Raw genomic sequence first — 27,626 nt, forward strand, 5'->3', positions numbered from 1 at the left:
ATGGCAGGCAGGTGACTAACCCACTACACCATGAGGCGGCCCGCCTATACATGGTCATTTGGTGCTTTTATTTAAGGAAAGACTGAATGACTTAGTCTTTTTTTAATGGCAAAATGGTTCATCGTCCACCGAGATTCGAACCCTGCCTGCCCACACGGCAGTCAGGTGAACGAACCTCTACACCACGAAGTGGCCACACTTGACTTTGTCATTATTGCAAAGTCTTGACTACACAAGGTTGTTTCTATTTAAGGGAAAAATAATTCCCAACTGGGATTTGAACCATGTCTGCCCACATGGCAGACAGGTAACAGAACCACTACACCATGAAGTGGCCAAACTTTACTTCGACATTATTGGAAAGTCTTGACTACATATATATATATATAGAAATAATTAAGGGAAAATGTTTCCCAACCGGGATCCGAACCACACCTGCCCACATGGCAGGCAGGTGAACAAACCTCTACACCATGAAGTGGCCACACCTTACCTTGTCGTTTTTGGAAACCCTTGAGTACACACGGTTGCTTCTATTTAAGGGAAAATGACATGAAAAGGAGGATGGATTTTGGTGAGTAAAATACAGACGCTCCCCTACTTACGAACGCAATTGGTTCCGAGCGATTGTTCATAAGTTGAATTTGTTTGTAAGTTGATTCAGTGCTATATTTTGTATTATAATTTATGTTTAAGGCTGATATAAGTATATTGAAGGTTTATATAAGTGCATTTGTATGTTTAAGGCTTGTATAAGTAACACGCATTGGTTTGTACTGAAAAAAAAACATTTGATAAAATGGAGAGAATATGTACAGTACTGTAGAGAGAGAGAGAGAGATTTATGTATTAGAAACTGAAACTTTCAGATGTCACTGTGGTCCAGTGGCAAAGACAATGGGTCAGAACTTCAGGTGGACTCGAGTTCAATTCCACTCTTTGCAATTCTCAAATTGTTTATTGAGGTAATGAAAAGGATAGATATAACTTCCAATCACATCATTTCAGAAGTCACTGTGGTCCAGTGGCAAAGACAATGTGTCAGAACTTCAGGTGGACTCAAGTTCAAATCAGGAATGAGTTTAATTCCACTCTTTGCAATTCTCAAATTGTTTATTGAGGTAATGAAAAGGATAGATATAACTTCCAATCACATCATTACAGAAGTCACTGTGGTCCAGTGGCAAAGACAATGGGTCAGAACTTCAGGTGGACTTGAGTTCAATTCCACTCTTTGCAATTCTCAAATTGTTTATTGAGGTAATGAAAAGGATAGATATAACTTCCAATCACATCATTTCAGAAGTCACTGTGGTCCAGTGGCAAAGACAATGGGTCAGAACTTCAGGTGGACTCGAGTTCAATTCCACTCTTTGCAATTCTCAAATTATTTATTGAGGTAATGAAAAGGATAGATATAACTTCCAATCACATCATTTCAGAAGTAACTGTGGTCCAGTGGCAAAGACAATGGGTCAGAACTTCAGGTGGACTCGAGTTCAATTCCACTCTTTGCAATTCTCAAATTGTTTATTGAGGTAATGAAAAGGATAGATATAACTTCCAATCACATCATTTCAGAAGTCCCTGTGGTCCAGTGGCAAAGACAATGGGTCAGAACTTCAGGTGGACTTGAGTTCAATTCCACTCTTTGCAATTCTCAAATTGTTTATTGAGGTAATGAAAAGGATAGATATAACTTCCAATCACATCATTTCAGAAGTCACTGTGGTCCAGTGGCAAAGACAATGGGTCAGAACTTCAGGTGGACTTGAGTTCAATTCCACTCTTTGCAATTCTCAAATTGTTTATTGAGGTAATGAAAAGGATAGATAGAACTTCCAATCACATCATTTCAGAAGTCACTGTGGTCCAGTGGCAAAGACAATGGGTCAGAACTTCAGGTGGACTCAAGTTCAAATCAGGAATGAGTTCAATTCCACTCTTTGCAATTCTCAAATTGTTTATTGAGGTAATGAAAAGGATAGATATAACTTCCAATCACATCATTTCAGAAGTCACTGTGGTCCAGTGGCAAAGACAATGGGTCAGAACTTCAGGTGGACTCGAGTTCAATTCCACTCTTTGCAATTCTCAAATTGTTTATTGAGGTAATGAAAAGGATAGATATAACTTCCAATCACATCATTTCAGAAGTCACTGTGGTCCAGTGGCAAAGACAATGGGTCAGAACTTCAGGTGGACTTGAGTTCAAGTCCACTCTTTGCAATTCTCAAATTGTTTATTGAGGTAATGAAAAGGATAGATAACTTCCAATCACAACATTTCAGAATTCACTGTGGTCCAGTGGTAAAGACAATGGGTCAGAACTTCAGGTGGACTCAAGTTCAAATCAGGAGTGAGTTCAATTCCACTCTTTGCAATTCTCAAATTGTTTATTTGGGTAATGAAAAGGATAAGTATAACTTCCAATCACAACATTTCAGAAGTCACTGTGGTCCAGTGGTAAAGACAATTGGTCAGAACTTCAGGTGGACTCAAGTTCAAATCAGGAGTGAGTTCAATTCCACTCTTTGCAATTCTCAAATTGTTTATTTGGGTAATGAAAAGGATAAGTATAACTTCCAATCACATCATTTCAGAAGTCACTGTGGTCCAGTGGTAAAGACAATGGGTCAGAACTTCAGGTGGACTCAAGTTCAAATCAGGAGTGAGTTCAATTCCACTCTTTGCAATTCTCAAATTGTTTATTTGGGTAATGAAAAGGATAAGTATAACTTCCAATCACATCATTTCAGAAGTCACTGTGGTCCAGTGGTAAAGACAATGGGTCAGAACTTCAGTTGGACTCAAGTCTAAATCAGGAGTGAGTTCAATTCCACTCTTTGCAATTCTCAAATTGTTTATTTGGGTAATGAAAAGGATAAGTATAACTTCCAATCAGATCATTTCAGAAGTCACTGTGGTCCAGTGGTAAAGACAATGGGTCAGAACTTCAGGTGGACTCAAGTTCAAATCAGGCGTGAGTTCAATTCCACTCTTTGCAATTCTCAAATTGTTTATTTGGCTAATGAAAAGGATAAGTATAACTTCCAATCACTCCATTTCAGAAGTCACTGTGGTCCAGTGGTAAAGACAATGGGTCAGAACTTCAGGTGGACTCAAGTTCAAATCAGGCGTGAGTTCAATTCCACTCTTTGCAATTCTAAAATTGTTTATTTGGGTAATGAAAAGGATAAGTATAACTTCCAATCACTCCATTTCAGAAGTCACTGTGGTCCAGTGGTAAAGACAATGGGTCAGAACTTCAGGTGGACTCAAGTTCAAATCAGGAGTGAGTTCAATTCCACTCTTTGCAATTCTCAAATTGTTTATTTGGGTAATGAAAAGGATAAGTATAACTTCCAATCATGTATAGGCGGGCCGCCTCGTGGTGTAGTGGGTAAGTCACCTGCCTGCGACGTGGGTGTCGAGGGTTCACGTCCCGGTGTCGCCAGTCAACGACTGCATGGCGTCGGCAGTCGGCCGAAGGCCGACTGTCGAACGCCACCAGGGATCCCCCCTCCCAACTGTCTTCCGGTCAGCCGAAGGCTGACCGGAAATATTGTTTTGCTGAAAAAAATGACTAAGTCTTTTTTTGAATGAAAAATTGATTTCCCATTTACTGAACTACTAGTGTAGTGATTAGTCAAACAAGAGCGGGATTCGAACCCCATCTCCCACATGGCAGTCAAATCCACTAACTTGAGGTCTGTCTGACCCATTGTCTTTGCCACTGGACCACAGTGACTTCTGAAATGAGATGATTGGAAGTTATATTTATCATTTTCATCACCTCAACAAACAATTTGAGATTTGCAAAGAGTGGACTTGAACTCACTCCAGATTTGAACTTGTGTGCAACTTCAATTTCAACCCATTGTTCTTGCCACTGGACCACAGTGTCTTCTGAAATGATGTGATTGGAAGTTATATTTATCCTTTTAATTACCTCAATAAACAATTTGAGAATTGCAAAGAGTGGAATCAAACTCACTTCTGATTTGAACTTGAGTCCACCTGAAGTTCTGACCCATTGTCTTTGCCACTGCACCACTGTAAAGTTGAAAGTTGTATATGGGTCATTTTCACATAATTCAGCAAATAACGGTAAAGATATGGCCCTGGACTTTCCCTTTATGTGTTACAAAGTTATAAAAATTAATTACTACTGCTTTGTTTGCCACATATTATACTACATTTGGCACCAATTTTAAGAGAAATCTATTTGAGACACAAATACATTGAGAGCCAGTTTATGTTGAATTTGTCCACTCCGTTAGATGTCCAGAATCTAGTGTCACAGTTTATAGGAATGAAAAGTCGGGTTATGATTTATTTGTTTGTCTCTATTTAGAATGTGTTGTTTAGATTTGTTTCAATAGTATTTTCACTCAAGTTGTCTTTGAGAAAAATGCAAAAGAATTGCAACTGCAAACAGTTTTACTGATGTACCTTTCATATCAGTTAGTGTGTCTTTACCGTTATCACATGAGAAATACACCAAAAAATTCACAGTAAATACACCAGGTGGCTGGTGTGGGAGAAGTACCAGGATGTTGTCAGCCATATTGTCAACGCCAGCTAAGCAGAAGCCATGAGAATGAAACTAAAACCAAGGTAAGGACCATACCTGTGAAATGTCGTAACAATTCCATGTCTTTACCGATGTCCTAAAAACTTGGTGAACATAATTACTTTGCTTTTTAATGAACTGGGCATGGTGTATGCATGCAGAACACTATCATTTACTGAGTGCCAAGAAATACCATCTACCAATGTCAAAGGCTGAGGTGGAATGTTGTGTCTTTACCGTTAATAAATTTTGTCTTTACCGTTGTATGTTTAGAAACTGTGCTGTCTGCAAGAAATACATCAAAAAGATCTACAGGGATGGAACTGATGACATAAGGCAATCAAAGGAGCAAGTGTTATACCACGAATGGGAGAAGGGAGTAGAGACCAGAATGACAAATAATGGGCCAATTGATGTTGTTGTCATCCAGAAGAAAGAAAAATCTGTCACCATTGCGAAACTCTGTGATGACCTTGAGAAAGACCTTGTGGCTCTTATGGGGCACCAATATCGTATCATTCACCAGTACAAGGAGCTCAGACTAGTAAAATCCAGGTTAAATTTTAATTAATTATGTTTTCATTAAAGTTCCAGCTAAGATATTTCCAGGCAGTGCTAGTGTTGCTAATTAGAGATAATCAGAATGCTTGAATTGCATTTTGTAAATTATTCATTTTCTGAAAGTGTCTTTACCGTTATTTGCTGAATTATGTGAAAATGACCCATATATCCTTTTCATTACCTCAATAAACAATTTGAGAATTGCAACGAGTGGAATTGAACTCACTCCTGATTCCCATTTCATGTTCTGACCCAATGATTTTGCCAGTGGACCACAGCAACAACTAAAGGTGAAGAATCAGAAGTCAGATTTATTCTCCGACTCTCTTAGCCTTACTTGCTGTCATTTTTTAAAGAAAAAAAGCCTTACTATACTATGTCGTTTTTTAGGAAAAGAAGCCTTACTATACAATATCGTTTTTTAAGAAAAAAAAAGGCTTCCTCTACTATGTCGTTTTTCAAGAAAAAAAGCCATGCTATACTATGTCGTTTTTTAGGAAAAAAAGCCTTACTATACTATGTCGTTTTTTAAAGGAAAAAAGCCATACTATACTATGTCGTTTTTTAGGGGGGAAAGCCATACTATACTATGTCGTTTTTTAGGGAAAAAGCCTTCCTCGACTATGTCGTTTTTCAAGAAAAAAAGCCATGCTATACTATGTCGTTTTTTAGGGGGGAAAAGCCATACTATACTATGTCGTTTTTTAAGAAAAAAAGCCTTACTATACTATGTCGTTTTTTAAGAAAAAAAGCCATACTATACTATGTCGTTTTTTAGGGAAAAAGCCTTCCTCTACTATGTTGTTTTTCAAGAAAAAAAGCCATGCTATACTATGTCGTTTTTTTAGGGGAAAAAAGCCATACTATACTATGTCGTTTTTTTAGGAAGAAAAGCCTTACTATACTATGTCGTTTTTTAAGAAAAAAAGCCTTACTATACATGGTCTTTTTTAAACAAAAAAGCCTTACTATACATGGTCATTTTTTAAGAAAAAAGCCTTACTATACATGGTCTTTTTTGTAAATAAAAAGCCTTACTATACTATGTCGTTTTTAAAGACAAAAAAGCCTTACTATACTGTGTCGTTTTTAAAGAAAATAAGCCTTACTATACTATGTCGTCTTTAAAGAAAAAAGCCTATACTATGTTGTTTTTTAAGAAAAAAGCCTTACTATACTATGTCGTTTTTTACGAAAAAAAGCCTTACAATACTATGTCGTTTTTTTTAAGAAAAAAGCCTTACAATACTATGTCATTTTTTAAGAAAAAAAGCCTTACTATACTATGTCGTCTTTTAAGAAAAGCGCTTTACTGTACATGGTCGTTTTTTTTTTAAATAAAAAAGCCTTACTATACATGGTCATTTTTTAATAAAAACCCTTACTATTTACCCCACACAGAATTCTTACTGGCTAAATAGCCATATGGAGCCATATAGGCTATTTGACCGGTCACCGGCTAATTAGCCCCTGGGACTATTTCACCGGTGACCGGCTAAATAGCCCCTGGGACTATTTCACCGGTGACCGGCTAAATAGCCCCTGGGACTATTTCACCGGTTACCGGCTAAGGAGCCACTGCCAAAACTAAAAAGGTCCAAGCCTTGGTGTTCCTTTAGGAAAATGAAGGGAAAACAAGCCCATGGTAAAAATGAAAAGGTGTATATATTCTATGTGGCGTTTATTCCTTCCGCCTGCACTGATAGCACATGTGTGGGTGCGAGTTATCCACACACATTTTTGCTATTAAAAATTAACACCAGAGCAGTTAAAGGATTTTCATTCAAAATTTGAATTCATGTCAATGTAAAACAAGCTAATTGAGTAAAGCATTGAATACTGAACGCTGACATTTAATTAGACGGATAGAGAGAATAGAAACTATTATTAAAAATGACTCACTTTGCTGACAAACATTTGCTCGTCATGGCATCGACAAGCCGTTCCTTTCTGGTCGTTTAAGCCACATTCTTGATGTTTCCCAACCGTCTGTGCTCGTTGAGGAACTGAAACACAATGGAATGATTTCTTTTTAAACATAAAGAACTACAGGTAACGCAATGTAGCCAATTTGTTTGCAAGACTGTCTCCAAAAACGTGGGGCTACATCACGCTAACGAAGCATGCTACCATCCAAAAGCACTCTTAAAAATGAGAACTGGGGCTACGAAATCCCCAAAGACAAAGTACCGAATGCGCTGTGTTGTCCTGTAAGAACTTCACCAGGTATTTCTTCGTTAAATCGTCATGTTTGAACAGCTCTGAAGTCCACACGCGTACTAACTTCTGGCTCCTCCATCATTTCAAAGATGGCGGCTAATTGAACTCTGACCTTGGTGATGCGTATTAAGAATAGACACGAAAAAATACTACGTACTTTGATTGGAGACAGGAAGTTAATAGCGGGAAGAAACAAAGACAGCGCCCTCTAACGGCTCAATTTCTCTTTTTTTTAAGTCTTACCACTCATGGTCATTTTTTAAAGAAAAAAAGCCTTACAATACATGGTCTTTTGTTAAGGAAAAAAAACTTTGTAAAATTATGGTCTTTTTTTAAGCCTTACCATTCATGGACCTTTTTTTTCAACAAATACAAGCCTTAATATACATGGTCTTGTTTCACCCAAAAAGCCTTACTATACTTGTTCTACTTTTTTTTAAAGAAAAAAAACCTTACTATACATGGTAATTTTTTTGTGGAACAAATAAAATCCTCACTAAACGTGATCGTTTTTTACAAATACAAGGCTTGCTATGCATAGTTATTCTTATTGTATTTATTTACAAAAAGCAATGTGTAAATTAGAGATCCCACTGCTTCTTACAGGATAAGTGAGCACTCTACCACTTGAGCCAATTCCCCTTGGTAACCTAAGAGGTTACTTACAGCACTTGGGATTCCCAAACAGTCAGTCTCCCACCAAGTACTAACCAGGCCCAACCCTGCTTAGCTTCCAAGATCAGACGTAATCAGGCATTTGCAGTGTAATAAATGGCGTAAGCCCAACTTGGACATGAGATCCAAAATTTGGAGTAGCACCTACAATTTATGCAAAAGCAAACTTTTACCCGTTTAGTGCACACTTTCATTGGGTTCAGGTGTTCCTGCGTAGTCCTTGGAATGTAAATGTAACTACTTAAATTTCAAATTTCTTCAAATTTAATCTGTAAAATTGCATATTTTTTTTCCTTGTTTAATGTTTAAAAAAATGCAAATATTATTTTCAGGAATTTCTCTTTGAAAGCGGCAATAAAAAAAATAAAAATGCAATTATTTTCCATTTATTTCAATTTTTTGTTCCTTTTTAATTCATTGAAAAACAGAACAAACTGACTTTTAAAAATGTTTTTTTAATTACTAAAATTGTCTATAGGTATGAGCCTGAATTGTTGCCCCTGTCGTGGTCCCCTGCGATTGGCCGGCCACTGATTCAGGGTCCTCGTAGTTAGCTGGGATAGGCTCCAGCACCCCCCGCGAGCCTTGAGGATAAGCGGTTCAGAAAATGAATGAATTCCCTCAATCGCAGCCAATGAGTTAATCATGCTGTGTTGACACCTCCTACTGAAGGGTTGTTACCTTTGAGCTCAGTAAGAGCTGAAAGCAAATATTCTGCTGTTACAAGACCAAAAGTAGACATTACTTGATATCAGAGGAAGAAATTAACGCACCATTACGTTTCCGAAAAAAATTACAACTATTACATTATCTAGTCTACATTATTACAACTATCGGAGCAAAACATTGGCAGAATTGATCATGACGGACAAGCAATCGGACGTTGTTCAACCTGTCTTGGTGAGAGTAAATGGGATCCTGCTCAAGGAACAAACTGCTCGAGAATTGGACGCCATCTCGGCGTTCCGTCCTCATCCGTCGGATCTCCTCATCGCCTCCTACCCTAAATCAGGTTTGTCAACTTTCATACTTTTGGAAAGGCATTTAATTGTTTTTAATCAGAAACCAACAGACATGCATTTAAGTGACAATAGTAAAATGAAGAAAAACAGGCTTCTGTTAACGCAACAGTTTTTCAGATAACTATAACCTGAAATAGATGTGGCCAGAGAAAAAAAATAAAAACAAGTTGCACTTGAGTATTAGTTGCAGGCCCAGAAAATCTATAAAAAACAAAAGTGCGACTTTAGAGTGAACAGCCATCTGGAATGGATTGTGGCCAAGAACCAAGATACTACCATAGATTCAGGAACTTTTTCAACTTGAATAGGCATCTACCGGAAAGCAAAAAAAGATAATTAAATCTTAATTTTTCAAAATCTTGGTGTTAAGGGTTTAAACAAGTAAATCAATGAGGGAAAAAAACTCCCATTGAAAATGAATTGGACGTCTTGCACTGTAAATAGCAACCAATAAGTACCATAAGTGCGTTCCTAAGAGTTAAACATATCTTAAGTTTTAGGAAATTTCAGTTTAGTAGCATGAGAAATTGTCTATAAAATTTTGTATATTTGCGCAAAAAGGTACGACGTGGACCCAAGAGATAGTCGACCTTCTTCTTCATAACGGAAACGTGGAGAGCTGCAGACGAGGCCCCATAACAACGCGAAATCCTTTCCTGGAGCTTTCCACCAAAATCTCCAGCCAAACCGGTGGGTAAACAAGCAGCATTAACATCAGTGGTGTCCAAACTACAGCTCGTGGGCCACCTGTGGTCCACTGCCCAGTTTTCATTGGCCCACCCAGGCCCGGGGAGAACACCTGGATTCAAACCCAGAACCCCAAAGTTGGCATTAATATGTCCCACGGACCAAACTGAGTTTGACACCCCTGTTCTAGATCATCAAGGACCAAAAATGATCTTATTCTCCACGGTCAGGTCTTGAGCTCCTGGAGGAAATGGATCCCCCGAGGGTCATTAAGACGCACCTGCCGCTTCAACTGGTTCCCGTGGGAATTTGGGAAAACAAGTGCAAAGTAAGAAACGACTCCAAAGATATAAAAATATCCAAGTCGAATGCGATAAAATAGAAGAAGCCCTCGTTTGGTAACTTGTTTTAAAGGTGATCTACGTTGCGCGCAATGCTAAGGACACGCTGGTGAGCTACTACTACTTTCATCACCTAAATCAAATGATTCCCAAACCTGGACCTTGGGAAGACTTTGTCCACAAGTTCATGCAAGGAGAAGGCAAGGAGAGATTGGCGTGACGGTTGCCGTGAGCAGGTCACTCATTTTCCTCTCTGCAGTGGCTTGGGGGTCCTGGTACGATCACGTCAAGGCTTTCTGGGAGGCACGGCAAAAAAGGAACATCCTCTTTCTCTTCTATGAAGACATGCAAGAGGTATATTATTTAGCAAAATACATTTTTTGCCTCTCCTTCCCTTGTGTGATCCAGTTTCATCAACCCTTGTCTGTCTATTTAAACCCCGTGTTTTTGCACGTCCGTGTGCGAGTATTATTTTGTCTCGTTATGTTTCCTCTCGTCGGTGAGCGTTTCTTGACTTTGTCCTTCCCGTTAAGTTTGTTGTCGTTGTTAATTTTTCCCAATATATAATTTGTAAGGTGTTTTCTGTTAGCGCTTTTCATTAAATCTTCAGTTTGTACAGCGGCACTACCTTTTTGTTGACTGCTTCCCGCTCCACAGCCGAGGCGAATCCTAACAGAATACTCACACTAAAAACACAGGGATTTAAATACACAGACAGAGGTTGATGACAATCACAAACACCTGGATCACACTAGGGAAGGAGAGCCAAAACGGACAAAACTCATACAATCACGCGAATAGGACACACCCAACCACCAAAACAAAACAATTATACTTTCTTCTGACTAGTTGCCTTTACTGCTTAAATATTTTACCAGTTTTTTTATTTCTGCTCGTCTTAATAACTACTTTACTACCTCTTCCAGTAGTACAATATATTCAGAATTGACTGGTCATTTGGTTTTTTCTTTTTGTTTTTTAATTTGACTAATTTTCTCTAGTTTACCATCTTCTCTACAGTTGTCTATATTACAACATTACTAATGTACTACATCTTCTGAAGTGATGATGTGGACATTGACAGTATTAGATGGTGGTTTTTCCAGTGCTATCATAAAGTTTGCAGTACGCACTGCATTATTATTTCTTCGAGTAGGAGCTGAGTCAGTATTTTACCATGTTACTATTATTGTCTGAAATTTTTGTGCTTATTTCAGAACCCTCGACGTGAAGTAGAGCGAATCATGAACTACTTGGACTTGTCCATTTCTGACGATGTCCTAGATCACATAGTAGAGCAGACAAGTTTCAAGAACATGAAGGACAACCCGATGGCTAACTATGCATTTGTTCCCAAGGAAGCCTTTGATCAGTCCACCCACAAATTCATGCGAAAAGGTCATTTCCGTTCTTTGGTGGTTACTCGTAGTGTTATTTTCTTCAAACCGCATCTTTTCCTGATTTTGCCTACGACAGGAGTTGTTGGTGATTGGGAGAATCATTTCACAACCGAGCAGTCGGCAGAGTTCGACGAGGACTACGGGAAGAAAATGAAAGATGTAAACATCCCATTCAGAACCAGGTTATGAGACGGTTCCAAATATTGTGTATTTCAGACAAATGTCAAAAATTATAACAGTCATTATAATAAATATTCAGTGCCATTGTTTTCACATGGCTTTTCACCTATTCCAATATTAATTCCAAGTTTGTAGAACAGGTTTAATGCTAATATAGTGCTCTGCATATCCTCGTGATAGTAGGAAAATATGAATATAAGATGAGAATAATAACTTAGTAAACCTAAAAGCGCCTTTAGGCTTGTTTATTTTCATTCGTTGCCTCCTCTTTGGCTGCCATTGACGATACTAGAATTCTAATCCAACATCCGTTTATTCGCCCCTGCCAGTCAAAATGGATTGGACGTCTAGAACCGATAATGGTGTCTAAATTATTACAGTGCAACTATGTACCTAACATGTAAATGTAAAAGAAAATGGTCCATGACGGACTGCAATGTTGAATATTTCGGCCATATATGAAAATAAAAATCAACTTTAGAGTGAAATTGGAAGTTGTTACCAGGGTGTACTTCAGATTTTATCCATTTTAATTTTATAGTTTATTTCTATAAAATTGTATTAATTCGATATATACAAAAAAATTGTCGAATAAAAATAACGTCACATTTTTGGTGATGTCAATATTGTACCCAAAATGCGAGGATTTTATGGGGTTAGCGTTCTTATTTAAAACAAAAAGTGGTCACATGCCATTTTAAGTCATACTTTCTTTCCAGTAAACATAACTCAAACTTGTCAGTTCTCTCAAGTTACGTAGTTTTTCCAACCCATTTGATTAAGTTAATACCGTATTGATTAAATGGGTTGAATAAATTTGCATGAACAGGTTTTGTGGGCCCTGCTTAAATTTGATCTTGAAATAAATGTTGACTTTGCATGCAGCTCAGGGACTGGTTCTCAGACAAGCTTGAAGATAATCAAAAAGACCGAGTCCGGTTCTCTGGAATAAGATCAGATTACACCTGTGGGCGTACCTGTTCAGAGCGTTGTACATCTTAATGGTGACCAACCATTGCCGAGGCAGCTTCAAAGATTTCGCAGTCCACACCGGCGAAGTCCTCGTTCTCGTCGTGGCATTGCATGAAGAGGGACAGAAAAGAAGAGAAATCAAGTTTACGAAGATGAGGACTTGCCACATAATACTTCAATACTGGTGTCTACATAAGAGCATGCTAATATTTATCTCAGTTTCTGCGCACTCTTAATGGCCCGGATTCGATTCCTGCTTGAACATGTTGAGTTTTAACTGTTAACTTGTTTTGTTGCCGTAAAATCTGAAGTTCTTCCTAGTTCTGAATTTGGACCAGGAGTCGATTTCGACGCTAATGACTCTAGCGGGTTAGCAGAAGAAAAAAAAGACTAATAATCAATCCAATATGCTCATGTTTGTCATCATCATTTTATTTCATCTCATCGCGTAAACAATATATAAGACCAAAAGTGTTGAGACTGCGTGGACATGCCCAACGTGTGTCAAGAGACCAGCGACTTGCGGCGAGCCGCATCCGGCTGCCAATTGGATGTTCGAGCCGTCGATGCCAACCCTACAGCACGAGGCAGTAAAGACTACAAGAGTAAAAGTCATGATCTGAAAAATCTATCATAAAATGGACAGAGGACACAAAAACACAACAGCTGAGAATCTCCAAGTTTAACAAAAAAGTCACTTTTAATACATCAGTTCTTAGAATAAAATCTTAAATACTTTGAGCGTTAATTTGCAGGGACATGTCCCATTTTGAAATTTCAATCTCTTTCCTTATATCGAGGCGATTTTTATCTCGGTTTTTGACGCATTTTGTTGAATTTTTTTTTGCACATTTCCCTGTTTTATCTTCTCTTTGTTGATTGGTTCAGTAGGGCCTTGTGGATGTTATGCTCCTTCCTCTCGTTCTCTCTAGTTCTTCTCTGTCTATTTCTATCCACAACCATTTTAAGATCGCCTTCTTCCACATCTTTATTTAGCTTCTGTACCTAAAGGAGAAAAAATTAAGCAGTCAAAAAGGGGAAAGCAATTGTGGCACTAAACAAAGCAGAACAACGAAGACTCAAAGTAGCTTTGCGACATTTTTTGGGGTTTTAAAATGTCTCTACACCCAAAAAATGACTAGTATGACACAAGAAACAGGATAAAATCTAAAGCAAGCAACGTGTAAAGCTATTTATAATTCTCATACCCATAATTTCAAACAATAAGCAAGCAAGTAGCCTCGATGCTAATTCTAGCCCCCAAAAATATTAGCGTTAAGAACAAAAAAATGTAGTGCTACCTTGACTTAAACGTGACTTGACGGAAACTTTTTTCAAGCAAAACATTTAATAACATCAATTACTAGACGGTAAGACAAAACTTAAAGATAAGTTTTACAGAAAGTGAAAAACCTGCAAAGTAATTCACTTATAACAAAGTCCACCAGCTAAAATGCTAGCACTACGTTAAACACTAAAACTACCACTCATGTTGCGGAAATTAGAAACCTTTAAATGACTAACATATTAACAAAAGAGCTAGCAACTGATAAACAACACCAATGTTTACCTGTAACTATCAAACTATTAGTATTAAATAACTGAATAAATTACTCTCTAGTTATAAATGCTACTACCTATAATGCTACTAGCTATAATGCTAACAATGCTACAAGCTATAATGCTAACAATGCTACTAGCTATAATGCTAACACACGGCAGAAAATGACCACCCATTTTGCGATTATAAAAATAAACTCTTAAAAAATTACGTACGAACACAAGAGCGAGCAAACGCATGCTAAAAATGCAACGCAGCACTGTATGCTAACTATAGGCTAACACGCAACTGAGCGAGTAATGCTACTGAGCTCCAATTGTGACGGACACAAATAAGCTGTAATACAAATTTGAACAAGCGAAACAAACTTTAACTCACCATGTGGCACCGGTAATACACAATCAGATGCATAAAAAAAGTACAGGAAACGGAAGGCAGACTATGCACAGGTCAGATGGACGGACGTAAGGGACGAAACATTGGCGTGCGTGAAAACAACAAAGACTGGAAATATTAATTGATGTATAATACCTTACTTTAGTTACAGGCTAAAGGTGATGATGGACTGAATTAGCCTGGAAATCAATGGAAAGGGTTAATCGGATGATGAATGAGGGGTCAGTGTTATGATCGGTATGATGAAACTTGGATGGTGGGATTGCAGTAGAATATTCGGTTAATTATGTTAAAAGAAATGGAAGACATCAGGGATTCCGTGTGTCAGAAAGAGGTGAAACGTGCAAATACTTACACTCCACGTAGTTACGGGCGACAAACTTCAACACCTCGTCAATCAAGATGACGGGGAAGGAAAGTTTCAGGACAACGAGCCACTGATCTACACTCAGATGGGTCAACTTGAAGATCATCTGAGGGGGGGAAAGAGTCACACAGTTAAGCCACAGAAAACGAAAAGTACTGATGCATCTGCAAAGTTAAGATAGGATGCTCATTTAATGCTAAAAATCTGAACTCTGAATTTGGACTCTTGTGAAAATGTGTTCAATTTCAACCAACTTACTGGGAGAGGATCAACATAGATGATCATGAAGTGCAGGGACATGGAGAGGCTCATGGCGGCGAGCAGCCAGAAGTTGCTCCATGGGGGCATACGGATCAGGGACTGGTTCTCAGACAAGCTGGAGGAGAACCAAAGAGAATGAGTCCGGTTCTCTGGAATAAGATCAGATTGCACCTGTGGGCGTACCTGTTGAGAGCGTTGCACATCTCAATGGTGACCAGCACGGACAGAGCCATGGTCATGGGAGGAGAGGCTTCAAAGATTTGGCACTCCACACCGGCAAAGTCCTCGTTCTCATCATGGCATTGCATGAAGTGGGACTGAGGAGAGGACGCATCGAGTTTACGAAGATGAGGACTTGCCACATAGTCCAGAGAGAAACACCTACCAGCTGGTGGTAGGTGACACCCGGGCCGGTGCTGTCGTAAAGGAACCACCAGGCAGCTCCGCCGACGGTGGCGGCACCGACGTATCCTACGGGAAGGCGCCGCCGGTGTGGGTGAAAACAAATCAACACAAGGGTATGATCTTTTGCGGCCACGTACCACCGATGGCCATGTATCTGAAGAACAGCCAGCCAGAGATGAGGGGCTCCTTGGGGGAACGTGGGGCCTTGCCCATGATGTCCAGATCAGGGGGGTTGAATCCGAGAGCGGTGGCGGGCAGACCATCAGTCACCAGGTTGACCCACAGGAGCTGGACGGGGATCAGGGCCTCGGGCAGACCCAGAGCGGCAGTCAGGAAGATACTGCGGGGAAACAAGACACAATGTCTCCCACCCTCGATTGCGTTGGTCGGTCTAAGCCTTTCCCCGATTGTCTTCCTTACCAGACGACCTCACCAACGTTGGAGGAGATGAGGTAGCGGATGAACTGCTTCATGTTGTTGTAGATGGCTCTGCCTTCCTCGACGGCGGACACGATAGAAGAGAAGTTGTCGTCAGCCAGCACCATCTCGGAGGCAGACTTGGCAACTGCAGTGCCAGAGCCCATGGCGATGCCAATCTCGGCCTTCTTCAGGGCGGGGGCATCGTTCACACCATCGCCAGTCTGTGCCAAAGCAAAAGTCAGTGTTTTGTCTTTTCCCGCTTCATCATCTTTAGCGGACTTCTCACCATGGCTGTAATGTCATCGTGACCCTGCAGGAACTCAACAATCTTGGACTTATGGGATGGCTCCACTCGGGCGAAGCAGCAAGCCCTACGGACAGCCTCGGACTGCTCGTGGAGGGGCAGGTCGTCAAACTCGCGTCCGGTGTAGGCCTTGCTTTCCACATCCTCGTTCTCACTGAAGATGCCGATACGACGGCAGATGGCGATGGCGGTTCCCTTGTTGTCGCCTGAAGAACCACAAAAGACGTCAGAAGTTAGCCGTAGTTACCGATGAAAAATGGAGACCGTAAAACTCAATATGCATACCAGTGATCATGATCACACGGATTCCGGCAGCCCGGCAAAGCTCGATGGAGACGCTGACCTCCTTACGAGGAGGGTCCAACATGCCCACGCAGCCGACGAAGGTCAGGTCCGTCTGAAAAAGTTGACAGGAGTTGTATTCAGACCTTCTTAACTCTCGGGTAACCTTAATTCGTCCTCACCTCGTAATCGGCAAACTTGGTCGAGTCCTCCAGCTTCATCTCCTCTGGCTTCAGAGGGTTGTCGCAGGTGGCCAGGGCAAGGCAACGCAGGGTGTCACGGCCGGTACCCCAGTCTCTGATGACTGCCATGATCTTCTCTCTGATGGCATTGGTCAGAGGGACGCGGGTGGTGCCAACGCGAACGTACATGCACCTCTCGATCACGCCTTCTGGGGCACCCTGCGGAAGTACATTGTATTAACGGCTGCGCTAAAAAGGTTACCGTATCTACTCGCATATAAGCCGCCCCCGCGCATAAACAGTACCCTTAAAATTGCCTTAAAATCGTTGAATTTGACAATTTCTCGCGTATAAGCCGCCCCCGTATTTATGGTTTTAATAGGGAGTACAAATCTGTTACTTTGAAGGGAAAATCTTAAGAAAAATCATCACATGGAATTTCGACATACTACTTTATGAATCAAAAGTACATTATTAGGGTCAATATTATAAGGAATGAATTCATCCAGTAATGGTTGTTTTCTTACTGCAAAACAGAAACTAACTAACAAATAGTAAATGTTACTTTCCCAAGATCTACTGATGAAAAAGAGTATAGCAAGTCTTGTGCGCATGTAAGCAGTAGCCTTGATTCAGTCATCATTTTTTTGAGTTACCAATACGGCTTATATGCGAGAAAACACGCAAAGTAGTTGTCTCGGGAGAAGGACACAAACCTTTACAAACATCTTGGCACCGCCGTCACCCTTGGTGGGAGTGCAGTACACAGACATGGACTTCCTGTCACGGGAGAACTCCAGGGTGAAGTTCTTCTTCATGAGCTGCTTAACGACCTGGAGCGCAAGGAAAAATGTGCATGTTGTTTGCGAGCTGATTTGCGCACTTTGTTGAGAATATTAGAAACACCCGAATCAAACTTACAGAGCAGCAAGCGTTGGCTCTCTCAATTCTGGACAGGTTCTTCACATTGGAGTTGAAGACATTCATCTTCTCAACCAGGCAGCACAGGGCGGTCTCAGTGGCCTCACCGACCTTCTCGTAGATCTTCTTAGACTAGAGATACAGAAGACAGTGATGGGTCTCAGCTGTTCCGAGTCACGATCTGATGCGAAAATGCAAATTTTACCTCGTTGTAGTCCAGAGAGGAGTCGTTGCACAGGGCGCAAATGGTGGCAAGTTCCACGAGACCATCATAGCCACTGCAGTCAGTCTTTGCGCCACCCTGGGAACTGCACACAAAAGTCGCCGATAGATCAGAGATGTTTTTTTTGTCGAATAGTATGTGTAATTTCTCTGAAGAATTTAGATATGGAACGGTAAACTTACACCTCGCCCTCAGGGGTGTACTTGGATCCGGAGATATCGAAGGCATCGAGGTCAACGTGGCTACCTTCAACGTTCTTGACAACGAACATCTGCAGAGAAAGAAGTTTCCCAGGTGTCACGTGGTGTGTGGTAAACAACTGGTTTCCAACCTGGAGGACTTTGCCATTTACCTTGGTCACACACATCTGGTTGGTGGTGAGAGTGCCGGTCTTGTCAGAGCAGATGACAGAGGTGCAGCCCAGAGTCTCCACAGAGGGCAGGCTTCTGACGATGGCGTTCTTCTTGGCCATACGGCGGGTTCCGAGGGCCAGGCAGGTGGTGATGACAGCGGGCAGACCTGATACAAATGAGGATCTCCTATTGACTTTGAACTTGCGAGACGTAATTGTGCGCGCATCTCACCCTCGGGGATGGCGGCCACAGCCAAGGCAACGGCGATCTTGAAGTAGTAGACGGCACCGCGGATCCATGATCCTCCGTGGACGGGGTCGTTGAAGTGGCCGATGTTGATGGCCCAGACGGCGACACAGATCAGGGAGATGACCTTGGACAGCTGCTCGCCGAACTCATCCAGCTTGGCCTGCAGGGGGGTCTTCTCCTGCTCGGTGGCGGCCATCTGGTCGCGGATCTTGCCGATCTCGGTGGAGACTCCGGTGGCCACAGCCACGCCGATGGCCTTGCCCGCGGCGATGTTGGTGCCCTACGGAGGACGGAATTAGACTAAGGACCAATCAGAAAATGCAAGCGAGAAATGATGGTGGTGGTGGGAGGAAGCGTACAGAGAAAAGCATGTTCTTCTTGTCCTGGTTGACGGCTCTCAGGTCAGGGACAGACTCGGTGTGCTTGATCACACTGACCGACTCACCTGAGGGACGAAAAAGATATTTGCCATGAAAGCGCATTCCAGGTGAAGCTAATTGTCATCTGTTCTGTTTTTGAACATGCTTGCTGCGAGCTTACCAGTGAGGATGGACTGGTCGACACGCAGGGTGGTGGACTTGATAGAAACTAGCCTGATGTCAGCAGGGACTTTGTCACCAACTGCGGATCACAAACAATTGACGTAAACATCTACTGAATTTCCTTCACTCTTCAGGATTTCCTAACAAATTCAAACATCCAAAGACTCACAACATTTGGGACATGTTAGGAATGACTAATTCCAATTTTTGTTTTTGTTTTTGTCAGTGGCAGCCAATGGGTAAATAAAAAAAATCCACGTTTGGATCGAGTCGACCTATTTGTTGTGCTAGACTTTGTCCATATGTTCAAGTCTACCAATTGCCGGGGCAAATACGATGACCTTCGGCAAGAACATTAATTATTTTAACACCCTGTAATATTCAACCGCTGTAAGGGAAACCCTCGTAGCATTTCTCTACTTGAGCCACGGATTTCGTTGCGGGGTAAACCGATGCCTGGTGGGAATGAAGCGCGGGTGGGGGGGTGTTGGCTTGTCAAGTAGGGGGACAACAGGTGTGCCTGGACAAGGGAGGAGGAGAGAAGAGGTGCGGCAAGTGCTAGCCAGGTTATTTATACTTTGTGATTTTGTTTTCCTCCACTCAGCATGTTTTCACAACACCACCAGCGTCCCTTGCCTTAAAAAGACACCAAGCGCCATGTCACGCTTTCGTCACGCAGTCAAACACCGCCGCATGTAGACGGACCATCCATGAGGTGGGCTTTCGGAGTTTGCGGATCATTTTCTAACGCAGAATGTTTTTTCATGTGAAAAAACATTCTGCAAGTTCGCCACAAAATATTGCGCTAAAAATGTAGTCAGTCAGTCAGAAAAAAACAAGAATCAATTTCAACTCTCTAGTTCCATACCGAATTTGAACAATTCATCTTTGAATCGCAATAGATCCATTTGACTGGGAGGTAGTCAAATAAAATGTTGACGACATTGTCAAGCTTTAAAAACAAGTAAATCTTACGAAACCCTTAACTGTTAATGTATATAGTCGAATTTTGAAAGTTTTTGTCTGGTCTTGGACTCATTCCCAAAAACTCAGACTTTGTCTCCGTCAGTCTTGGTCCTATTATGGTCTTGACTCCCCTCTTTAATGGTGGCTTCATCTCAGTGATTCCTAATTTTTCGGTCAGGCTTCAGTCATGATCAGAAAAATATGATCGTTCTAGGAAAACCTAGTGTGGAAAATACAGTAGTACAATCCCATGTAGTCATTAGGGGTTAGTATCAAACCAAAAACTCTCTACCCCCTGACCTACACTGTCCGACCAATTGCAATCATTTCCACAGCGTGTCAAGGAAACGACCTCTTACCCGACACCTCCACGATGTCTCCAGGGACAATTTCTCTGGCCTTGATCCTCTGCACACTCTTTCTGTCAGAACGGTAGACTTTGCCCATCTCAGGCTCGTACTCCTTGAGAGCCTCGATGGCATCCTCAGCATTACGCTCCTGCCAGCCACACAGAAAAAGAAAAAAAAACACACAGAAGCTCAGCCAGAGGCTCGTCCACGCGGCAGAGTCGGATATAAACAAAGCCTGGGGCGCGCATGACAATAAAAGAATGATAAATGTTCTCATTGAGAAGAAAGCCTTTGGTTGGCACGGGTGTGGTCACGTTCCTCGACTGACAAATGCCCACCGACGGTGCCAAGCACTTAACAGCGTGCCTACAGGAGGTGTTTGAATAGCATAACAATAGCAATCAGCCAATACCTGCTCGTACCAACATCTGTTGTACGCACAGGCGGCTTAACACGTTCATTCCAGCAGCTGTTCGGGGAGTGATTTAACTCAAGTAGCACAAAAAAGCACTTTTACTGTTATGTAATAGTACCATGTCCCGTATTTACCGGATTTTGAGGCGTACCGATTTGATACTTCAGAAAGGAACATTATAGCCAAATAAAAGGGTTTTTTTAGTACAGCAGATTCAACTAATTTTTGCAAATTAGTTGAACAAAGTAATGCTGCAAAGAGTGACATTTCATTTTTTAAAATAGATTTTCTACATTTTAAAAACCCGATTTTTTATACGGAAAAATATGTGATTAGGCCCAAATTCTGAATACATAGGGGACATTTCTAGTTTTTACATATATTTTTTTTACACGATATGCTGAATTGTTGACAAGGATGCCGCTGATAAGAATTTTATACGAGCAGAATATTACCATATTTTCAGGACCATAACTCTTACCAGATAAAATCCAACAGAATGGATAGTTTCAATAAGATGTAAAGGCTTATTTGGAGACATTTTTTTAAGTGTTCCATTGACGTTTTTGGCTTGGTAAATACAAAAAATAACTAATTTTTTTAGTCATTATTAAAGTGGCATTTTGCTCAATGTACTTAAAAAAATTGTGGAATTAATGGATTTAGAGTTTGGTAAACAAGTTATGTTGTGTTGTTTAGGCTATTGTTATGACTAATAATATGGTACATTAGCAGACACTTTTTTAAAAACATATTATATTAAATATAATATTATATTTCATTTAATGGATTTTTTAAAGCTGTTTTATAGTAAAAAAAGCCTACATTTTACATTTTGCATCAAAAGAAAACTAATCTAAAAACATAATTATAAAGAAACCAAAAAAATAATTGAAATACTTTAGTGTTAATAGGGGTCAAAAGTATTTTTCTCTTTTTGTGCATTTTACAAATACTACACTGTTCTGCGTGATGTTTCATAAAAATCAAATTTTCGCTATTATTTTTGAGCAAACAAGAGGTTCTGGTCTTTCCATGTTTAGATTTGGTATACTTATAATCATACACGTCTTAATATTCTGTTGGCATACAGTCCGCATTTTCATAAACAGCTGACATTCTATTTCTACATGAGTACATTTGCCACCTGTGCCCATGCAATATTAGGAAAGCTGGTATTTTGTTTCCCTGTTTGTGGCATATAATGTGACACGTGTGACATTGTTTATGTGCGATGCGCCAAACGCTGCGACACCAAGGAAATCTATTTTAGGCCTCGCCACCGCTGTAAAAGCGATCGCGTTCCGGTCGAGCACCAAGTTGAGGTAACCGGAGTGGCCTCTCGCTCTCTGACATCACCGTAATGGGGTAAAACGCGTTTGTGCGTCCGTCGTACTGACCTGCCACACTCCGACCACGGCATTGGCGATGAGGATGAGGAGGATGACGAAGGGTTCCACGAAGGCGGTGATGGTCTCCTCACCTTCCTCAAACCAAGCCAGAACCTTGAAGGGGAAGGAATAGCGTTCAAGAAGCATTCATGGCAAGACTTCCCACATCAAATGCTATAAAGTCAAAAGAAAACTAGTAATCTAAAACAATAATCATGATTTTAAAAAACATTGAAGAGAAAATTTAGGGGCCAAAACCAGAGCATATTTCTGTTTTTGTGCATTTTAATTTGATTCATTTCCTTTTTAACATTTGATTGACATATAACTGTATTTCGAACTTGAATTTTTCATGTCGATATTGTGAACTTGATGAAAGGACTTGGATTAACTTGCATGATCAAGTTTGTGGGTCATACTTAAATTTATGAAGACATGTAAACTGAACCTGACATGTCTTCAGAAATTTTGAATTCAATTCATTTGAAATGTTGAGTTCAGACTACTTAACCATAAAGAAGTTTGCTACAAAATGTACGCACTGAGTAAGTTTTTTTTATGAGCAAAAATTGTAAATTGCCCCCCAAAAAGTTAAAAGAAATCATATTAAAACTTGCATATCAACTTTTCATACTCAAATGGTGATTTCAAAATATTTGAACGCGAGTTGCTTTTTTTGATTGTCAAAAACCGTCAATTCCAATTCGAACTTGGAAGCAACTGAAGTTTGGACACCCCTCATTTACAAGATCAACACTTTCTCGTAATCAGCTGGTGTCCTAATTGCTGGCCATTATTGTTATTAGCTGGTTCTGGACGTCCTTTCAACTTAGATCCCATCGTTCCTTCCTTGAATCCTGACCTTTCCCGAAGGATTCAGTTTCTCTCTTCAGCTTGGACCGACCCTTAAAATAAACCCTCCCTGGCTGGGTTGACCACCCCCTCCCCCCCTGCTTTACTTCCATGACCCCCCAACCCTCTCTCTTGCCCCTCAATATTCGCCTTCTAAGGCCATCCTGACAGCCGGCCGGCGGAATTAATACGCCTCCTCCTAAGACGCGTAATTTGTCTCGAGCTGTCATCTTCTGAAATATACCGAGAGCTCTTGGAAGGGGAACCGAATAGGGCGCTGGGGGTGGGAGGGGGGATTAGAAGGGCTGGCGGGGGGGGGGGGGGGGGTCAAGTTCAAGATGTCTTGATAGGACTTGTTGTTCCCCAACAAGTGTTTACTTACAAAAGAGATACAGGCGGCCAGAAGCAGGATTCGGACCAGCAGATCTTCGAACTGCTCGCCGATCAGCTCCCAGATGCTCTTCCCTGACATGTAGAAAAGAAAAAAAAAATCGATCAATTGGACATGAAAGTGTCAAGTAAAAATATCTAGAGATTTCTAATTGTGCAGTATTTTGGGACTGTTAAAGTCAGGTCAACTCTTATTGCTAAATGTCCGATTCTGTGGTTTTTCTATCTTGTAATACTGTGCAGGACATATTAGCGATGGACCCAGTAAAAGTTTAGACATCTATTACAGTCAAAATGGATTGGGCATCTGGCAGTGTTAATTTTTAAAAAATATATAGTATATAAAACAGCTTACTTAATATAACTGGTGAATCCTAAACAAACTGTTTATATTTGGGTTGATAGAAAATATTTTTTATTGCTAGGTGTTTTTGTGTAAAAAAAATGCTTACATTTAAAAAAGGGGAAATAATGAACATTTTGTTTTGTAACGTTTGCCTTGATATGTATTTTATATTTTTGAAATGAAGAAAATGCATCTATCCATTTTATTGTAATAATTTTACGTTTTAAATGATAAAAATAAACAGCGAAAATATGAGCATTCACTGATGCCTATCCGTGTTAATGAGTTAAATAAAATGTAGGTTTTAGAAAAATTGTACATGTCCATAATTTTTGTTTATTTATTAAAAAAAGTAAATGTTACTATAATGTAGACCTGGCGTTGACATATGTGGACATCACATTTTGGGTCAAGTGTGCCACACTAAATCTTAATATTGTGACTTATAAGACCCAAAATGTCATGTCCACATAGTCACTTGTCCTCTAAAAGTTGAAGACGTAAGCGCAAAGCTTGAATCAGGACAAACGGAGTCGTTTGGTTTCAGTACTGATCCAAAAACCTTCTTCAAACTGAAGTGATGGCAAGTTTGTTTTTGTACCAGAAAGAAGCCTTTTGAATCAAAAAGAAGACTCCACCCTCAAAAGGAAACCACTGAGTCTCAGGTTTGAACATCTTGAACAAACAAAACGACTCCAGTTGCCTTGATTCAACCTTTCGCGGCTCACCGCTAAGAATCTCCTGACAAGTGAAGATCAAGGTGACTTGAGTGCTAATGAGTGGTGTTTTGAAGGCTGGGCTTGAAACACTTACCCTCTTCAGCGGGAAGCTCTGGATGAGGAGAAGAGAAGAAAAAAAAAGTTCAGTGATTCATCTCAAAGACCCATAATGCACACAAAAATCCAGAATTGCAACCGTAATTAGTCATTGATGGCAAAATCGTGTCTTTGATGGCCAATCGTGTGGCGTAACATTGAACCCTAAGCCAACCAGGGGCCGCCCCGTTGAACCCTACCTAAAATTATCCCAGATCCCCAGTCCATATATCAGCCAGGAAGCTTCTTGAGCCTGTCACCTGTCTCTCTCGCTCTCCAGCCATCTTCTTTGGCTATCTTTAAATAGCCTCTCAAAGCCCTCAAAGATCTCTGCTTCTCAATGTCTCGCTATGCGTCAAGCAGCTGTCGCCAGGCCCGGCAAAAAAATAAAAAATAAACCCGTCGCAGAGTAACTCGGGTCTTACCGTTGTGGCCGTACTTGTCCAGATTCTTCTTGAACTGGTCGGGGGTCAGACCCGTGTTTTCGTTCACGCTGAAGTAAGACAGGCATTCTGCCGGGTTCTTGGCGTGTGCGTTCTCCATCCTGTCGGGTTAGATAAGGGACTGGCCGTACCACGGTTCCTGTCCGCGCTCTCTTCTGGGGTCTACTCGTCTACAATCGTGAGCGTCCTTGATCCACCACCCTCGCCCTTAAGTGGCACCCTCCAATTTAGGAGTGCTGGTCTGACAGAAAGAGCGAATACACGCATACTTGCCCAGGGTTTTATACCACCTCAGGGGTTCCCGGATTGGTGGACACCCCCACGCTGGCACACGCCTTCGCATACCAACACGGGGGTCGCGCCTGGTGACTGGGAGGGCCGTGGCCTGAGGTGGAGCCACGAGGAGGTGAGACCGGAACAGGGGGTACGAGGAGGCTTGGATTTGGGGAAAGGAGGTGAGGTGCTAGGACTGGGTCGGACAGGGGGCGGAGATGAACATGGAATCTGTTTTTGGAACATGCATGGTCAGTGGAATAAGACGAAGAGAGAAGGTGAGAGAGCGACGCCGGCGGGGATCATGGTTTTTGGGGGTGGGGGGGCGGTCTTGGGTGATTGACAGCTCAACTGGTTTCTGCTGAGGAAGTGGGGAGACTTTGGAGACGTTTGCGGGCAACTCTACGCCAGGGTTTCCCGGGGTATGAATTTGACAAAGAATCGATCACATGACGCATTACCAAAGCAGTCAGGTGAAATTTCAGGATGAATTGTGAAATTTGTTGGGGGGATAGAAATCAGCTGAGCAAGATGATCTGGAAAAAACTGGAGTAAAGGTTGTTGGATATTTCGAATAATGTTGTTTCTAAACTGTATTAGTGTTAACCTAACGTACTTTTTAAGTTATTGTCAAAATTGCAGTAAAAATCCCCAATGTCGTAACATTCGTTCATTCATTTTCTGACTCGCTTATCCTCTCTGGGGGGTGCTGGAGCTTACCCCAGCTAACTACGGGCACCTGATGGAAGGACAACTCACTGGCGAGTCAATCGCAGGGAACAAGATGGGCAATTTAGTGTGTTTAACCAGCCAATCATCCATGTTTTTGGAATGTGGGAAGAAACCGGAGTACCCAAAGAAAACCCCTGGGGAGAACATGCAAACTCCACACAGTCCACTGGTATCGAACCCATTTTAAATTTCTGGTCAAAAGCGCAATAAAAAGTTCATGTTGCAGGGTAGCAAATGCGCTAAAGTACATGAACGCTAGATAAGAGAAGAAAGCAGGCAACAAGAAGGGCGGCACCGGAGGAGGAATGTCAAGAGCAAAACCGGGGTGACACGTAATCGTATCACTGATGGACAGATGGAGGGGGATCAAATTTTATTCCACTTTTTTCTTTGGCGTTACAAGTCGCCGTGACACACGAGAAACACTTTGGCCCGTGATGGCCTCTGGCGGCCCTTTACAGATACTGCGATATTAGCCCAACGCGCTAACGTAACGGTTATCTTTTAGCGCTAGCATTCAAACAGGTGTACTTAAGGAAGTGTCGCATGGGGGGGGAAGCAGACTGGCAGAGGGAAAAGTTGATTTACAACTTGTTTGACCAGCAAGCAGTAAAATCTCGTCAACAGGCGGGAGGGAGGGTGAAAGTGATGCTTGTGAAATCAAGTTTTGATAATGTTTAAGACACTTGGATGTTCTTCAACACTTCAATTGGATTGCCAGTGACATGGACAGACGTCAATATCATTTAAAGTCGGAGGAACGGCTTTGAATGGTTATCTTTTAATGCCATCGACAGTTCAAAACAAAAAGAGAGTAATTAGTTTATTTTTCTTTTTTTTTTTAATGAAATCTTATTGGAAAAAGACTTTCCATTTTTCTTTTTCTATTGAAAAGAGGTAAGGGAAAAAAAATGTTAATGACATTAAAAAAGTAAATAAAATACAGAAAGGTTAAAAATATGAGTATACGCATTTAAGAGGCTCAAAAAGACAATATGAACTATTTTTCCGTCCACAATGTTTCTAAACATTTCATTGCAAAGTATTTGTCAACTAAATTGGTCAATGCTAATTTGTCGATTACTCATGTCAAAAGATGTACCGTATTTTCACAACTATAAGGCGCACCGCATTATAAGGCGCACCCTCAATGAATGACATTTTTTTTTCCCATACATAAAGCACACTGGATTATAACGCGCCGTCTGTTTTGGAGAAAATTTAAGACTTTTAAGTGTGCCGTATAGTCGTGAAAATACGGTGAGTAAACCATAACGAAAAGGCAAAAAAATATAACTTTGATACCTCTGCGAATTGTCTAGACTTCCTAACTTTAGCCATTTTGCTCTTTTCCCCCAAAAATGACAAACCAACTCGCCAAACTTTTATTGGAACAGATGTACTTCTGCGAACAATTTCCTTTGGCCCCGAACTTCGGCGATGGCTTTCAGCTGTTGTACAAGCGTTCTGACCTCTGAGATTTTGGGGGCTGGGGGGCCGCCATTGAGGTCGGCCTGTCAGTGTCTCCCTCAGGGCGGCGCAGTGACATTTAA

At 41.1% G+C, this 27,626-nt stretch overlaps 3 protein-coding genes and 1 long non-coding RNA gene across 10 annotated transcripts in view; 2 read left to right on the top strand and 2 right to left on the bottom strand.

Annotated features, from left to right (window-relative positions):
• LOC144092474 (peptidyl-prolyl cis-trans isomerase FKBP3-like) overlaps positions 1-12,903 on the bottom strand; it is a 15,261-nt gene extending 2,358 nt beyond the window's left edge. Inside the window, exons 1-3 of one of the 5 annotated variants that reach the window (XR_013306043.1) lie at positions 10,711-12,049; positions 10,238-10,417; positions 7,040-7,143 (exon numbers count right to left, since the gene is read on the bottom strand). Coding sequence is in view for 2 of the 5 variants with exons in the window: in XM_077625292.1 (XP_077481418.1) it covers positions 7,040-7,143; positions 10,238-10,271 (138 nt within the window). In the remaining 3 variants the exon portion in view is untranslated. Of the gene's footprint in view, positions 1-7,039; positions 7,144-7,327; positions 7,763-10,237; positions 10,691-10,710; positions 12,050-12,639 lie in introns of those variants that run through there. The other 4 variants (XM_077625292.1, XR_013306042.1, XR_013306041.1 and 1 more) reach the window with 4 other exon arrangements.
• LOC144092902 (uncharacterized) lies at positions 2,298-3,603 on the top strand. Of its 2 annotated transcripts, none has more exons than XR_013306170.1 (3): positions 2,298-2,359; positions 2,604-2,671; positions 3,228-3,603. It is a non-coding gene; the product is annotated as an uncharacterized LOC144092902 (long non-coding RNA). The 2 variants fall into 2 exon arrangements; XR_013306169.1 differs by lacking the exon at positions 3,228-3,603 and adding an exon at positions 2,760-2,827.
• LOC144092473 (sulfotransferase 1C1-like) lies at positions 8,699-11,746 on the top strand. The gene is made up of 7 exons (XM_077625291.1): positions 8,699-9,044; positions 9,616-9,744; positions 9,972-10,069; positions 10,156-10,282; positions 10,342-10,436; positions 11,300-11,480; positions 11,559-11,746. Exons 1-7 carry the CDS (start codon positions 8,894-8,896, stop codon positions 11,669-11,671), a joined length of 894 nt encoding a protein of 297 aa, XP_077481417.1. The 5' UTR covers positions 8,699-8,893; the 3' UTR covers positions 11,672-11,746.
• A 142-nt stretch (positions 12,904-13,045) lies between the features above and the next one.
• atp2a1l (ATPase sarcoplasmic/endoplasmic reticulum Ca2+ transporting 1, like) lies at positions 13,046-27,192 on the bottom strand. Of its 2 annotated transcripts, XM_077625289.1 has the most exons (24): positions 25,051-27,192; positions 24,624-24,641; positions 23,457-23,539; positions 22,232-22,336; positions 20,426-20,564; positions 19,099-19,179; positions 18,918-19,003; positions 18,541-18,838; positions 18,309-18,475; positions 18,139-18,227; positions 17,939-18,041; positions 17,734-17,865; positions 17,529-17,645; positions 16,813-17,031; positions 16,634-16,745; positions 16,331-16,554; positions 16,045-16,265; positions 15,762-15,964; positions 15,605-15,690; positions 15,403-15,536; positions 15,217-15,334; positions 14,947-15,064; positions 14,727-14,770; positions 13,046-13,639 (listed from the first exon to the last, which is right to left on the bottom strand). In XM_077625289.1, exons 1-23 carry the CDS (start codon positions 25,166-25,168, stop codon positions 14,766-14,768), a joined length of 2,976 nt encoding a protein of 991 aa, XP_077481415.1. In that variant the 5' UTR covers positions 25,169-27,192; the 3' UTR covers positions 13,046-13,639; positions 14,727-14,765. The 2 variants fall into 2 exon arrangements, with proteins under 2 accessions (XP_077481415.1, XP_077481414.1); XM_077625288.1 differs by lacking the exon at positions 14,727-14,770 and having other exon boundaries at positions 25,051-27,191.
• Between the last annotated feature and the right edge of the window lie 434 nt (positions 27,193-27,626).

This window comes from Stigmatopora argus, chromosome 18 (assembly GCF_051989625.1).
Source record: "Stigmatopora argus isolate UIUO_Sarg chromosome 18, RoL_Sarg_1.0, whole genome shotgun sequence".
Classification (NCBI taxonomy): domain Eukaryota; kingdom Metazoa; phylum Chordata; class Actinopteri; order Syngnathiformes; family Syngnathidae; genus Stigmatopora; species Stigmatopora argus.

Excerpts from the sequence above, each read along its gene's own strand:
- LOC144092473 (XM_077625291.1), top strand. The coding sequence starts at position 8,894 with ATGACGGACAAGCAATCGGACGTTGTTCAACCTGTCTTGGTGAGAGTA. Across the intron at positions 9,045-9,615 it reads CGCCTCCTACCCTAAATCAG|GTACGACGTGGACCCAAGAG; the intron begins GTTTGTCAACTT and ends TTGCGCAAAAAG. Across the intron at positions 10,437-11,299 it reads TCTATGAAGACATGCAAGAG|AACCCTCGACGTGAAGTAGA; the intron begins GTATATTATTTA and ends TGCTTATTTCAG.
- atp2a1l (XM_077625288.1), bottom strand. The coding sequence starts at position 25,168 with ATGGAGAACGCACACGCCAAGAACCCGGCAGAATGCCTGTCTTACTTC. Across the intron at positions 18,476-18,540 it reads TGTGGCCGCCATCCCCGAGG|GTCTGCCCGCTGTCATCACC; the intron begins GTGAGATGCGCG and ends CATTTGTATCAG. Across the intron at positions 15,335-15,402 it reads ATGTGCAACGCTCTCAACAG|CTTGTCTGAGAACCAGTCCC; the intron begins GTACGCCCACAG and ends GTTCTCCTCCAG.